At 34.8% G+C, this 12,019-nt stretch overlaps 1 protein-coding gene across 2 annotated transcripts; it reads right to left on the bottom strand.

Annotated features, from left to right (window-relative positions):
* Window positions 1-5,528: 5,528 nt before the first annotated feature.
* On the bottom strand, window positions 5,529-9,613 carry LOC109049429 (interferon regulatory factor 8-like). Of its 2 annotated transcripts, none has more exons than XM_042754086.1 (8): window positions 9,330-9,613; window positions 8,579-8,762; window positions 8,295-8,383; window positions 8,051-8,159; window positions 7,733-7,759; window positions 7,162-7,548; window positions 6,703-6,818; window positions 5,529-6,154 (listed from the first exon to the last, which is right to left on the bottom strand). In XM_042754086.1, exons 1-8 carry the CDS (start codon window positions 9,495-9,497, stop codon window positions 5,963-5,965), a joined length of 1,272 nt encoding a protein of 423 aa, XP_042610020.1. In that variant the 5' UTR covers window positions 9,498-9,613; the 3' UTR covers window positions 5,529-5,962. The 2 variants fall into 2 exon arrangements, with proteins under 2 accessions (XP_042610020.1, XP_042610019.1); XM_042754085.1 differs by having other exon boundaries at window positions 7,718-7,759; window positions 9,330-9,612.
* Between the last annotated feature and the right edge of the window lie 2,406 nt (window positions 9,614-12,019).

Genomic DNA, 12,019 nt, shown 5'->3' with positions numbered 1-12,019 from the left:
TTGTTTTTTTTTTAAATAATTGTAGCTTACATAAATAGGTGAAGCAAAACAAATATGAATAATATTTGGATCGTCCCTTATTTTTTCCCTTATTTTCTTAAAGAATAAACACTTATTTTCTACAAGAATAAACATGATAACATATTATTAATTCATATAAATAATTTAAGCAATTAAAACCTGATAACATATTATTAATTCATAGAAATAATTTAAGCATTTAAAACTTTTTTTAAAAAACTTGAACTTCAACACTATTAAACTGAATTTAAAATCTCAAGGAGTTTATAAGTTAAAAAGGGTAAAATGTCACAGTGCATGTTAAATAACCTAAATGAACTTGTGTTAACAATATAATTAGAACTAACAATATAATTCGATTTTTTTTTTTTTTTTAATGAACAATTCCTGTATAAAATGGGACATCAACCTTTATATCAAACATTTTTAAATGGTCCACAGCTGAGCAACGTGCGAGGCAGGTTGAGTGTGCGAAGTGAATGTGCTGCACAAAGTCATTTTCAGATGCAATGAAAATAAAAAAAAATAAAAAACCTGGATAGCCTAGCTTAGGCCCAGACTCTGTTCCTAAGTATATAATAATTATAATTACCCCACAGTAACAAATTTTAACCGATTAATCGCCTATTTTCGTTTTCTGCATGTTATTTTATTTATTTATTTATTTTTTAAAACAGGCTAAAAAATAAATTAAGTTTGTGAGCGGAAAAAAATATATATAGTCATGTATAAGTTGCATTTTATTACATTCAGAAATAATAACGGCTGGCCTAATAATGTTATAATGTGCCAACAGGATATTTTTAGTTCTCTTCACTTTACAACAAATCCTTTAAATTTAACAATTTTATCAGAACAGAACAATAATTACAAATATATAATTCTAATGGATAAATAAAATTGCAGTATATAATAATATAGGCTTAACTATAAACAAACAAACAAAAAATAAATGAATAATAATATAAAGCGAACCATAAGGTAAGGTTGGGCTCTCATTCGGGAGAAATCCAAACGTTTCCATATTCGTGATGTTGCCTATTTCAAGCTTAACTATTATTCATTAGGAAAAATAGGCTTTGTAGTTCACGCGTGTTTCAGTATCGACGGAAAGAAAAATAAAAAATCATAACTAACAAAAATATGCCTAAGTGGACCGCTGCTCGCGCTGGATGGCACAGTGAACGACTACTGTTTCCAATGAATGTGCGTGAGGCACCAGCGCGATCAAAGAGCTGAAACAGAAAATACAAAATTTTTGGTCACACAGTAAAGGCATAATTCAAAAATGCAAAGTGTCAGTTTGAAAAATCACGAATAATAACAGAATTAATAATAATTATTGCTAAATGCTGGACCGTTCTCATTTCGATCTGCAAATGGAACCTGAAGGATTTTTTTTATACCAAGAATGAACCGAAATGAAAACATTTAGCTTTTTATCCATATATAGGCCTTATATTTAATGACTGTTTAATAACAATAGCAAGCATAAGATCCTTTGTGTAAAGGTCTTTCTTTTAATTTTTGATGAGTAGACTGTAGCCTAAGACTATCCTACATTTTGAAATGAACTCACTGTACATTTTTTAATGGTTTTTAAAGATGGTACAATGTTATATCATAATGTTATTGTTGTTTTACATCCTCCTTTTATCTCATTACATTTACATTCAGTTCGCAATCCGTCCCTTTGTGTCCACCTGGCGGTAGTTTCGCGAATGAATTTAACACGCGGCTGACTTGCAGTTAACGCTGCGCCCTGCGGCGGTAGTACCCATTTTGGTTGTCTACCATCTGTATATAGCATTTATTAATGTTACATAATATTAAGTTCAAAACTTACTAATACAGTATTAAAATTTAAAGTTTTATCTGTTAACATTAGTTTACGCACTGTGAATTAACATGAACACAAACATTTTTATTAACTAACATTAAAAAAGATAAGCATTAACTAATGTTAACAAATGAGACCTTGTTGTCTTTTTATGTTCTATAAAGAATTTGATGAATATTATAGCAGCTGAAATGTCTAATAGTTTTAAATTTTTGTTTTAGTCATAGATCATTGTAAATTCATGAAACTAAGCATGTTTCCTCACAATGACTTTATTATTATTATTATTATTATTATTATTTTGGATAAAGCACTTTAAAGATATAAGAAAATAACTTTCCTTTTTACCAATTTAAGATATCCAAAATCCATTTGCAATTTAGCATCTTCATTATCTTGGCACCATGCTGACAAAGTTTGGTGTGAATTTATTGATTCTCTTAGGATATGTATGCATTAAAATCCACATTCAAACCAAAATAGCTGACTTCCTGTTGGTCTTAGCTAATGGATGTAAATTAGAAAGTTGTCCAGCTTGATGAGAACAATATACACTCACCTAAAGGATTATTAGGAACACCATACTAATACTGTGTTTGACCCCCTTTCGCCTTCAGAACTGCCTTAATTCTACGTGGCATTGATTCAACAAGGTGCTGAAAGCATTCTTTAGAAATGTTGGCCCATATTGATAGGATAGCATCTTGCAGTTGATGGAGATTTGTGGGATAAACATCCAGGGCACGAAGCTCCTGTTCCACCACATCCCAAAGATGCTCTATTGGGTTGAGATATGGTGACTGTGGGGGCCATTTTAGTACAGTGAACTCATTGTCATGTTCAAGAAACCAATTTGAAATGATTCGAGCTTTGTGACATAGTGCATTATCCTGCTGGAAGTAGCGATCAGAGGATGGGTACATGGTGGTCATAAAGGGATGGACATGGTCAGAAACAATGCTCAGGTAGGCCGTGGCATTTAAACGATGCCCAATTGGCACTAAGGGGTGCCAAGAAAACATCCCCCACACCATTACACCACCACCACCAGTCTGCACAGTGGTAACAAGGCATGATGGATCCATGTTCTCATTCTGTTTACGCCCAATTCTGACTCTACCATCTGAATGTCTCAACAGAAAGCAACTCATCAGACCAGGCAACATTTTTCCAGTCTTCAACTGTCCAATTTTGGTGAGCTCGTGCAAATTGTAGCCTCTTTTTCCTATTTGTAGTGGAGATGAGTGGTACCCGGTGGGGTCTTCTGCTGTTGTAGCCCATCCGCCTCAAGGTTGTGCATGTTGTGGCTTCACAAATGCTTTGCTGCATACCTCGGTTGTAACGAGTGGTTATTTCAGTCAAAGTTGCTCTTCTATCAGCTTGAATCAGTCGGCCCATTCTCCTCTGACCTCTAGCATCAACAAGGCATTTTCGCCCACAGGCCTGCCACATACTGGATGTTTTTCCCTTTTCACACCATTCTTTGTAAACCCTAGAAATGGTTATGCATGAAAATCCCAGTAACTGAGCAGATTGTGAAATACTCAGACCAGCCTGTCTGGCACCAACAACCATGCCACGCTCAAAATTGCTGAAATCACCTTTCTTTCCCATTCTGACATTCAGTTTGGGACAGGAGATTGTCTTGACCAGGACCACACCCCTAAATGCATTGAAGCAACTGCCATGTGATTAGTTGATTAGATAATTGCATTAAAGAGAAATTGAACAGGTGTTCCTAATAATCCTTTAGGTGAGTGTATGTACTAAGTCTGGTGACTGTAGCTAAAACTAATCCCCTCACTTTTGTCAAAAGGTGATGCTATAGAGCAGGGGTGCCCAACCCTGCTCCTGGCGATCGACTGTCCTGCATTGTTTAGCTTCGACCCTAATCAAACACACCTGCCTTTAATTTTTAAGTGAGCCTGAAGACCTTAATTAGTTGCTTCAGGTGTGTTTGATTAGGGTTGGAGCTGAACTTTGCAGGACAGTCGATCGCCAGGAGCAGGGTTGGGCACCCCTGCTATAGAGTGTCTCTTCCACGCCCATTTATTAAGTTTTTGCCAGTGTCTAACTCTCATCAATACTGATGTGTGTATGTCAAGCTTCATGAAATTCTAAGCATGTTAAGTGCCTCAAAAATACATGAAAAGAATATTCAAGTTTGAGACGTTGCTATGGCAACACTATTAAGATATCAAGAAATATCATGTTTTGACATTATTCTGATGAAATTTGAAGAAAATCAAGTAAAATAAGAGGCTGATTTCAAAGCATTTTGAAAATGACACACTCCCTGCTGCCAGCTGGTGGTGCTATAACTTTGACTCTTAATAGTCACATCTATGTGATCACCCTCATACACCAAACAAATGGCTGAAGATTGATCAAAATCAGACAATGTATGCAAACGTTATTAGACACTTCCTGTTTCTTATTTCTTGCTATAAATGTGTCGCCACGCCACAGCCAAAACATTTGAGATATCAGAAATCTCTTTGCAATTTTGCATCCCCAATGTCTTGACATTATGTTGACTGTGTGTTATTGACCCCTAGGAGGAGTATCATAAATTCCACAGCATGCACTTTTCACAAAACCCTGAATAGTTGACTTCCTATGAAATGCAGTGCTAAATTTGTTTAGCTCAGTGTGATCTATGTGTGTACCGAGATTCATATGTATACGTGCAGGTATGTATGAGATATGCAGCAAGATTTCTGAGGTTTGCAGCAAGGTTTGGCATGGCAGAATGCCAGCAAAGAGCGCTGCATTTATACTCTCTAAAAGACATCTCAGTTCATTGCAGTCTCACAAATCTCTGTTATAACACAATAAGTATATGCATAATGAATCTTTCATAATGTCTACAATTCATGTGTTATAATGCGAGGATTAATATGCACACAAATTTCAACACTGCAATGCTCAACACTGCAAACATGTATATAGCCTAAATAAAACCCTGCATACGCTTGCACCGGTTAATCATTTATATTTTATATTAGTGAATTTTGCTTTTTTGCAATAGATGAATAACAATGTTTGTTTGTTTTAGCTATTTTATGTTTAGACATTTCTATTTTCCGGGAGTCCCGTGAATCATTTTATTCTCCCGCATACTGCACACACAAGAGTGTCTGCACTCACCTATCAAGTCTTGTCCTGCGCTGCACTCTGTTGCGTCGGGTCTTGTGGGAGCAGGTCTTTAATCCACTGTCACTTGACTTGACAGTGCATGTGCTAAATCCTTTTCACAATCTCTAGATTATAAAACACTGCATTCTGCCAGCAATATAACGCATCAGTAATGTATAGAGACCTCAGCATGTAACTATACTCTAATTACTTTCTTGAAAATTGTAACGAATAAAATTACTCTGTTACTAAAAAAGTAATCAAATTACAGTAACATGTTACTAAGTAATGTGTTACTGCCCAACACTGGTTAGCTTCCAGTTTAACTGTGTCCCATGCTGTTATATGTGCAGCAGCAGTATGTCTTACATGCTTACAGCAGCATGTCTGTGAATGTATTCAATGTAGCAAATCTTGACCAAATACATTAACAATGGTATGTATATTACCACATTATTCTTTCAGAGTATCATCATGACAGAAATATAGTTGGTCTCAGAACATTAAAATCAATAGCCAGACAACCTACTTATTTTAAATTTCTTTAATTATTCACAGATTTCTCATTTGACATTTAGTCTGCATTCAACTCCAACCAATTATATTTCTTAAAAAGAGTATATGTAAATTAAGGATAGTAAAACCTATCAACTTTACAGTGAATAGTAAAAAATAACAGTTCTACAAATAACATAAAGTTCAAATGTTTTGGACAAAAAAAATAAAAAATAAAAAAATAGACAAAGACAAAGAAATTTATTCTAACAAATGAGTACATTATCCCTGAGAACATTGAAAACCTTCTGTCATATACTATTTCTGCCCTGAGAGAACAGAATGCTATACATGGCATAAAGATCAATCTTTTTTTTTTTTTTTTTTATGTAATAAAACTGTAAAAGCATCTCTTTTACAATGTGAACTGACTCATTCTTTGAGAAATAGATGGCTCAGAGATCTGCCTCAGACTGGAATCGGCAGGTTGTCCCTGAAACAGGTGGCTCGTTGGGGAACTGGGTAGCTGCATAGATCCTGATATATTCGAGCCATCTGATCACTGGCCATGTCATCTGAGATTTCCAGATTCCCACTGCTGAACTGTGATCGCCGGGCGGTCACTGCATCCACCAACTGCTGACAGTTCAATGCTGTGATCTGTTTGGACAAAGCATTAGGTTATTGCTGTTTCATAGTGTTTTCAATTCAGGTTATTAAGAATATTAACAAAAATATGAAAAGAATCTACATAAAAAAAAAAAAAAAAAAAAAAATTTATTGTCTGTGAGTAAACTAATAAATGGAATTCATATTAAGAAAGTTCCCATTTTCATGGTTTACAACAAGGTTTAATAAGTTAATTAGTGTGAACAACTTTTTACATCATTAATGTAGGTTAATGTTCTTTTATAAATCTACTATTGTTTATTCATGTTCATTCATACTATATTAAAAACCGATTTATACAATTAACAATCTATGAAGATATGTAGAAAGTAGCATTAATACTAAATGCTGTAAAAGTATTGTTCACTGTTCATGATACCTAATTTGTTTAAATCTTGTTAACAAGCGGAACCTTATTGTAAAGTGTTTGTTCCCACAAATATAACATTTAAACATAAAACAAAGATTTTAATATCATGAATGCAGAATACACTAAATGAGATCAGTAATGTTTGTGAATATCATATATTTTACATTACCTGCACAATGATTAATTTGCTCTTGACAGTGCTGAAATCAAGAAACTCTTCCCCAAAACAGAGTGTGACAGTGGGCTCTGGAGGCTGATAATGACCTTCCTGATATAATTGCAGTCCTGCAGGAAAAAAAAAAACCCACCAACAAAACCCCCCCCTCTTATTTCCATATACATCTTATCCATTGATAATTAATACATAATTAATAAAATCAGGTAAATTGCACTTCAATAATAGTTCAATAAATAAACAGAACTCATACATGAAAAATAATTTAGTAATAAGTTACTTAGTATAATGAAAATTTTATTAATGACCTTTAAATACCTTATATACTGACACTTGATTTTATTCAGTAAATTGCAATTGTGATCTGTATTACAGCAGTCTTGTACTGAAACAGGCATTCACAAAAAAAAGAAAGTCTGGAGTTATACTATGTCTGGGAAGATGTTTGTTTACCTTGCAAGAACCTGGCAGTGTCAAAGATCTTTACCACAGCATCTCGCTCTAGTTTGCAAGGGTTGGGGTTGTACTGAGGGTCCTGGCCACTCCAGAACACTCTGCTCTGGCACAGACGCTTAATAAAAATGCCCTCTCTGTTAGCACGCAGCAGTACGCCACGCTCCAAATGACTGAAAAGTTTACGGGTGACGTGACGCTGGCGCTCGTTCTCAATGATATCAGCAGATGGGAAGTGGATGTTCTGGAGGCTGTCTGGTCCATACAAGAAGCTGTTAGCCAGAGGGGGCTGGCAGGGGGAGATACGGCAGCCCTCTGGATGAGTGGTAACCGTGCTGCCCACCAGCCGACCTCCATAGTAGAAACAAATCATCATCTGAGAGAACGCTGGAGATGGGGAAATGTGTGGTTAACTGTCCCATTCATGCACAAGTGAAAATTTAAGGAATTAAAACAGGGTTCCCAGGGTTTTCTATGACTTTTCAAGTCAACTATAAAATAAATAAACTCACAACACAACCGAATATACTGTTCATACACAGCAGAAATGACATACCAGCATTGAATGTACCTGCAGGATCTTGTTGAACAACAGCAGCTGTGAATATACAAAAAACACATAAGCATTAACACAAAATGACATTCACAAGATATAAGCACCTACCACTACAAGCAAGAAAGAAAGAAACTCTGACGGAAGTTAGTCAGCCTCGTGCTGGCCATGTAGCACATACATTTGCAGCCAAGTTATTTTTGTATTTTCCATGTATTATTTTGAAAACACAGTTTTCATCCACTCATGTTTAAGAAATCAAGAAAGTACTCATGTTAAAATTACTTTTATCTTCTTAAACATTCTTAAAATATTAAAAGTCATAAACAGTTGTACCATTCTGAGATCCCTGCTGCCACCATTCCTGCACTGAAGGCATGTTACTTCTTTCATCAAGGGGAGAATGACTACGCTTCAGGATGCCTATGTATTCATCATTTGATGACTGCACACACAGATTATGTAGTAATAAGTCATCAGTCAAATATTGCCACAATCCACATTAAATCTTCATTCCCCTCAATACCGTCAATATTCTGAGGGAAAACTGAGCAGTTAACAGGTGGATAAATAGCAATACCTCTTTAAGAAGTTCATCCAGGTTTGGTGAGCAGCCCATTTCAGTATCAGTGCTGCAGCCGGAAAGAGCAGAGACTGTGCCTTTACCCACTACAAAATAAAATATAATGCCACTAATTAACTAAATTTAGAAAGACATTACATAAAATGACACGACTTACATGACATTACATAATATTCACTCTGGAGAGTAACTGAACTTCTATTAATGAATGTCTGCATAAGAATTTGTCTCTGTTTTTCTTTTCCAAGAAATATTAGAAATAACACAAAGCACACACGTACACTTCTGTTCCTCCTCTGGCACAATCCGGTACACTTTGTAAGGCTCAGAGATGTCAAGCTGGGATCGGTCAGTAACTTCCTCAAAATCTGGGCTCTTGTTGAGTGCACAGCGCAATCTGGTCTTCCATGTTGCTGGTTCAGCTTTATCCCCCTCCTTAAACTTCCCTTTAAATATCGCCCACGCCTGTGAAAACACATGCTTAGTCAGACACTACCACAAAATCTGAATTACTTAAAAAAAAAAAAATAGACTTATAAAGTAACTGAGGGGCTGAATACAGTGCACATTTCATTGTATTTTAGAACAGACAAGCAGGCAAAAGACATCATTAATGTAACAACAATATAAAATATAATTTAGTTAAAATGAATTTAGTAATAAATTATAATTAAGTTAATTATAAATAAATTATAACTACATAATTACTAATTACTGGATAACTGCTGTAAAAATAGGCTTGCACGAGGGTGAAAGTTAGCAATGCCAAACTGTGACAAAATCTCAGCAGAGGTAACTGTCTATTAAAATAAAGCATTGCACATTTAAGTTAGATGCAATGTTCGTGTCAAACTTTTGCATATCATATGCCATTGTCTAAATAAATTATCTAAATAAACAGAATCTTAATCGTAATATCTTCATATTACAAAAGTATATACTTTTATCAAACAGCGACAACAACAGAAATAATATTAGTAGTAGTAGTAATAGTAGTAGTAGCAACATATATATAATAAATTAAATGCTTACTTTGAAGATGGACGCATCCACCTCCTGGTTGTAGTCTTGTTTTCCCGCATGTTTCCAGGGTATTCTGAACATGGTGCGGTTCTCATCCTCCCATAGCAGTCCATTATATATGTTACTGTTGATCTGTTCTATAAGCCACTGTTTTAGTCTGCGACCACCCGGATTCATCTTTTACACTCTTACTTAACGTTAAAGTCGTTACAGCGGGTTGATGAGGAATATATAATTCACATTCACAACTATCCTCGCCGCTTTATTTATAATAGACACCCTCTCAAGTGAAGAACGGAGAATGTCATGAGAGCGGATTGGCCAGCGCAACGCGCAGGCGTCCAATCACTATGCCTTAGGACTGGCGACGTATGAATATGTAAATGAGATTCTACGAAGCGGAGGCATTTACAAGAAATCTCTATCCAGCTCTGGAGGTGTGTGAAATGATCTGAGGGGAAAGGGACTTTACAAGCTCATCCTGTTGATATCTGAACACAATTCATTAAACTCTTCTGAATGCCCCAAAGATGGGGTCATGAGTTAGGTAGATAAATAAATAAATAAATAAATAAATAATCAAACAAACAAACAAACAAACAAACAAACTCTGGTTTAACTTGATTATAACATTGGTGGTTTATCTAAAAAAACAAAAAAAAAACAAAAAAAAACCTTAAACAGCAGCAATGGTATAATAATCCGACTAGAAGTATAATGAAAGTCTTTGTAATCTCTTATTCAGATAGACTGTACATAAACTGTAAACCATTCAGCTCACAAAACAAAATTATTAAAAACAGTTGTCTATTTTATCCAACATGAAACATGCTAGAATGTAGATTATCATTATTTCTAAATTAGATACTTATAAAAATATATCATCACAAGAGACTACAGCACAAACAATAACTTAAATGATTGTTGTTAATCATCAGAACATTTATCGATTTACATTTATGCATTTACATTTAATAATGAATGGTCAAATAAAGTCTGATTGTGGTGGCATGTTCTGAAATGGTTAACCTCTCATGTCACAGCCACGTCTAACCTGTTGTCAGGAAGTTTAAAGATCATGTGGAAACCATAAAAAGCGGATCTTGGAAAGGTAAGGTTGCATGCTGGTGGTGTGTTTGAGGATATGAGCACAGGTAGTGGTCGTCGTGAAGGAGTTCTCGCTTTAAGACAATGTGAGAGGAAGTTGAGCATGACACGACTCAAATCAAAACAAGACATTCTTACTGGTTCAACAGTGTGAAGTAGGGGTGGGCAATAATATGGCTAAATTGTATGCTAATACAATCCATTTATAAAACAATATACTTTATTCATTTATTTATTATTGAAATCATTGTGATATTTATCATGTTGCTTAATTGTATATTGCTGGCAAATCATCACATAAATATTGTGCAGAACAGTGAAGAACTGGGAAAAGGAACAAGAGCTGATACTGCAGTGGCAACAAGGGAATAATACAACATTTATATCTGTGTGTATCTTAATGAAAAGTTACTTTGTTGTTGTTTTAGCTAAGCCAGATCCATCACTTTTTTATTTTCTTAAACAAGGCCTATTTAAAATTTGCATAACAAAATCAAGTTCAAAACAAAGAACATAATGTAGAATTATGTAAAATAATACTTAAATAATATAATAATATAATCATAAGAAGGGGTGAGCTACTGGCTCAACTTACCACAGGACCTTTTGCTCAAATTACCCCACTCCTACCATTTTAACAAGCTTGTATCATCCAGCAGTTTAGAGCTAACATCATGCTAACATTTTTGAACATACAAAAAACACTATGAAGAGCAAAAAAAAAATAAAAAAAAATAAAAAACCTAAATGTAGTTACCAAGTTTTCCTTTGTACACTCTCCATCACAGGGTGAGTAAAATGCTTAAATCTTCAAACATGTGTGGTCATATCAACAATTTTGTTTAAGGTTGTCTATAAAGAAGGTGTGGCACAATTTCCCTGCAGGCTCAAATCACCCCACTCTCCCTTATCTATTTATTTATTTACTTTAAATTACACTTTAAATTGAGCAAAAAAGTTCATTCATTGTTTTGTAAGTATGCAAAGTGTTTTATTTACACCTTTCTTTCAATTTTTTTCATTTACATATTTTATATTTATATATGTATAGAGAACAGCAGTACATACACAGGAAGCCAAAAATGCATATTTCATTAAATAGCAGTCAAATATGTGCATTCAATATTCTTTAGTGTTATGCACTTTTTTATAGTAATGCATTTTTTTTTCACTGATAAATTATATATAGGCCTACCATAAAAAAAAATAAAAAATAAAAAAAATCCAATAATTTGTGCAACTCAAGCTAACAGATTCAAGCAATTTAAGGGAGTGATGATGAAATACTCTTTGAATCATTGTGCTTAATGAACTCAAGATGAATGTTAACATATGAGTGCTCACATCAGCATGACTATAGTATAAAGGGTGACTGCTCTGCAATCTTTCATTTGAAATACACATGTGGGATTGCCTCACATGCCATTACTGTCCAGTAAAGCAGAAATGGGCATCAGGGCCCTTTCATTTTTTGCTGCCTGATGCATTATATTGGTTATAGGATAGAGGGTAGATGCGAGATCCCTGTCTATCATTTTGTCGCCCTTGTTGCTGCTCTTCTGTGTATAGACTGAGTAAAGCTTCAACTTGTT

The sequence above is a fragment of the Cyprinus carpio genome, unplaced genomic scaffold (genome assembly GCF_018340385.1).
Source record: "Cyprinus carpio isolate SPL01 unplaced genomic scaffold, ASM1834038v1 S000006456, whole genome shotgun sequence".
Classification (NCBI taxonomy): Eukaryota; Metazoa; Chordata; class Actinopteri; order Cypriniformes; family Cyprinidae; genus Cyprinus; species Cyprinus carpio.
The sequence above is the reverse complement of the archived record's forward strand: the minus strand, read 5'-3'. Positions and strand labels throughout refer to the sequence as shown.

Coding starts and splice junctions, on each gene's coding strand:
- LOC109049429 (XM_042754085.1), bottom strand. CDS start 9,497: ATGAATCCGGGTGGTCGCAGACTAAAACAGTGGCTTATAGAACAGATC. Junction 7,549..7,717: donor TGCAGGTACATTCAATGCTG/GTATGTCATTTC, acceptor CCCCATCTCCAG/CGTTCTCTCAGATGATGATT. Junction 6,819..7,161: donor CACTGCCAGGTTCTTGCAAG/GTAAACAAACAT, acceptor TTTTTCCTGCAG/GACTGCAATTATATCAGGAA.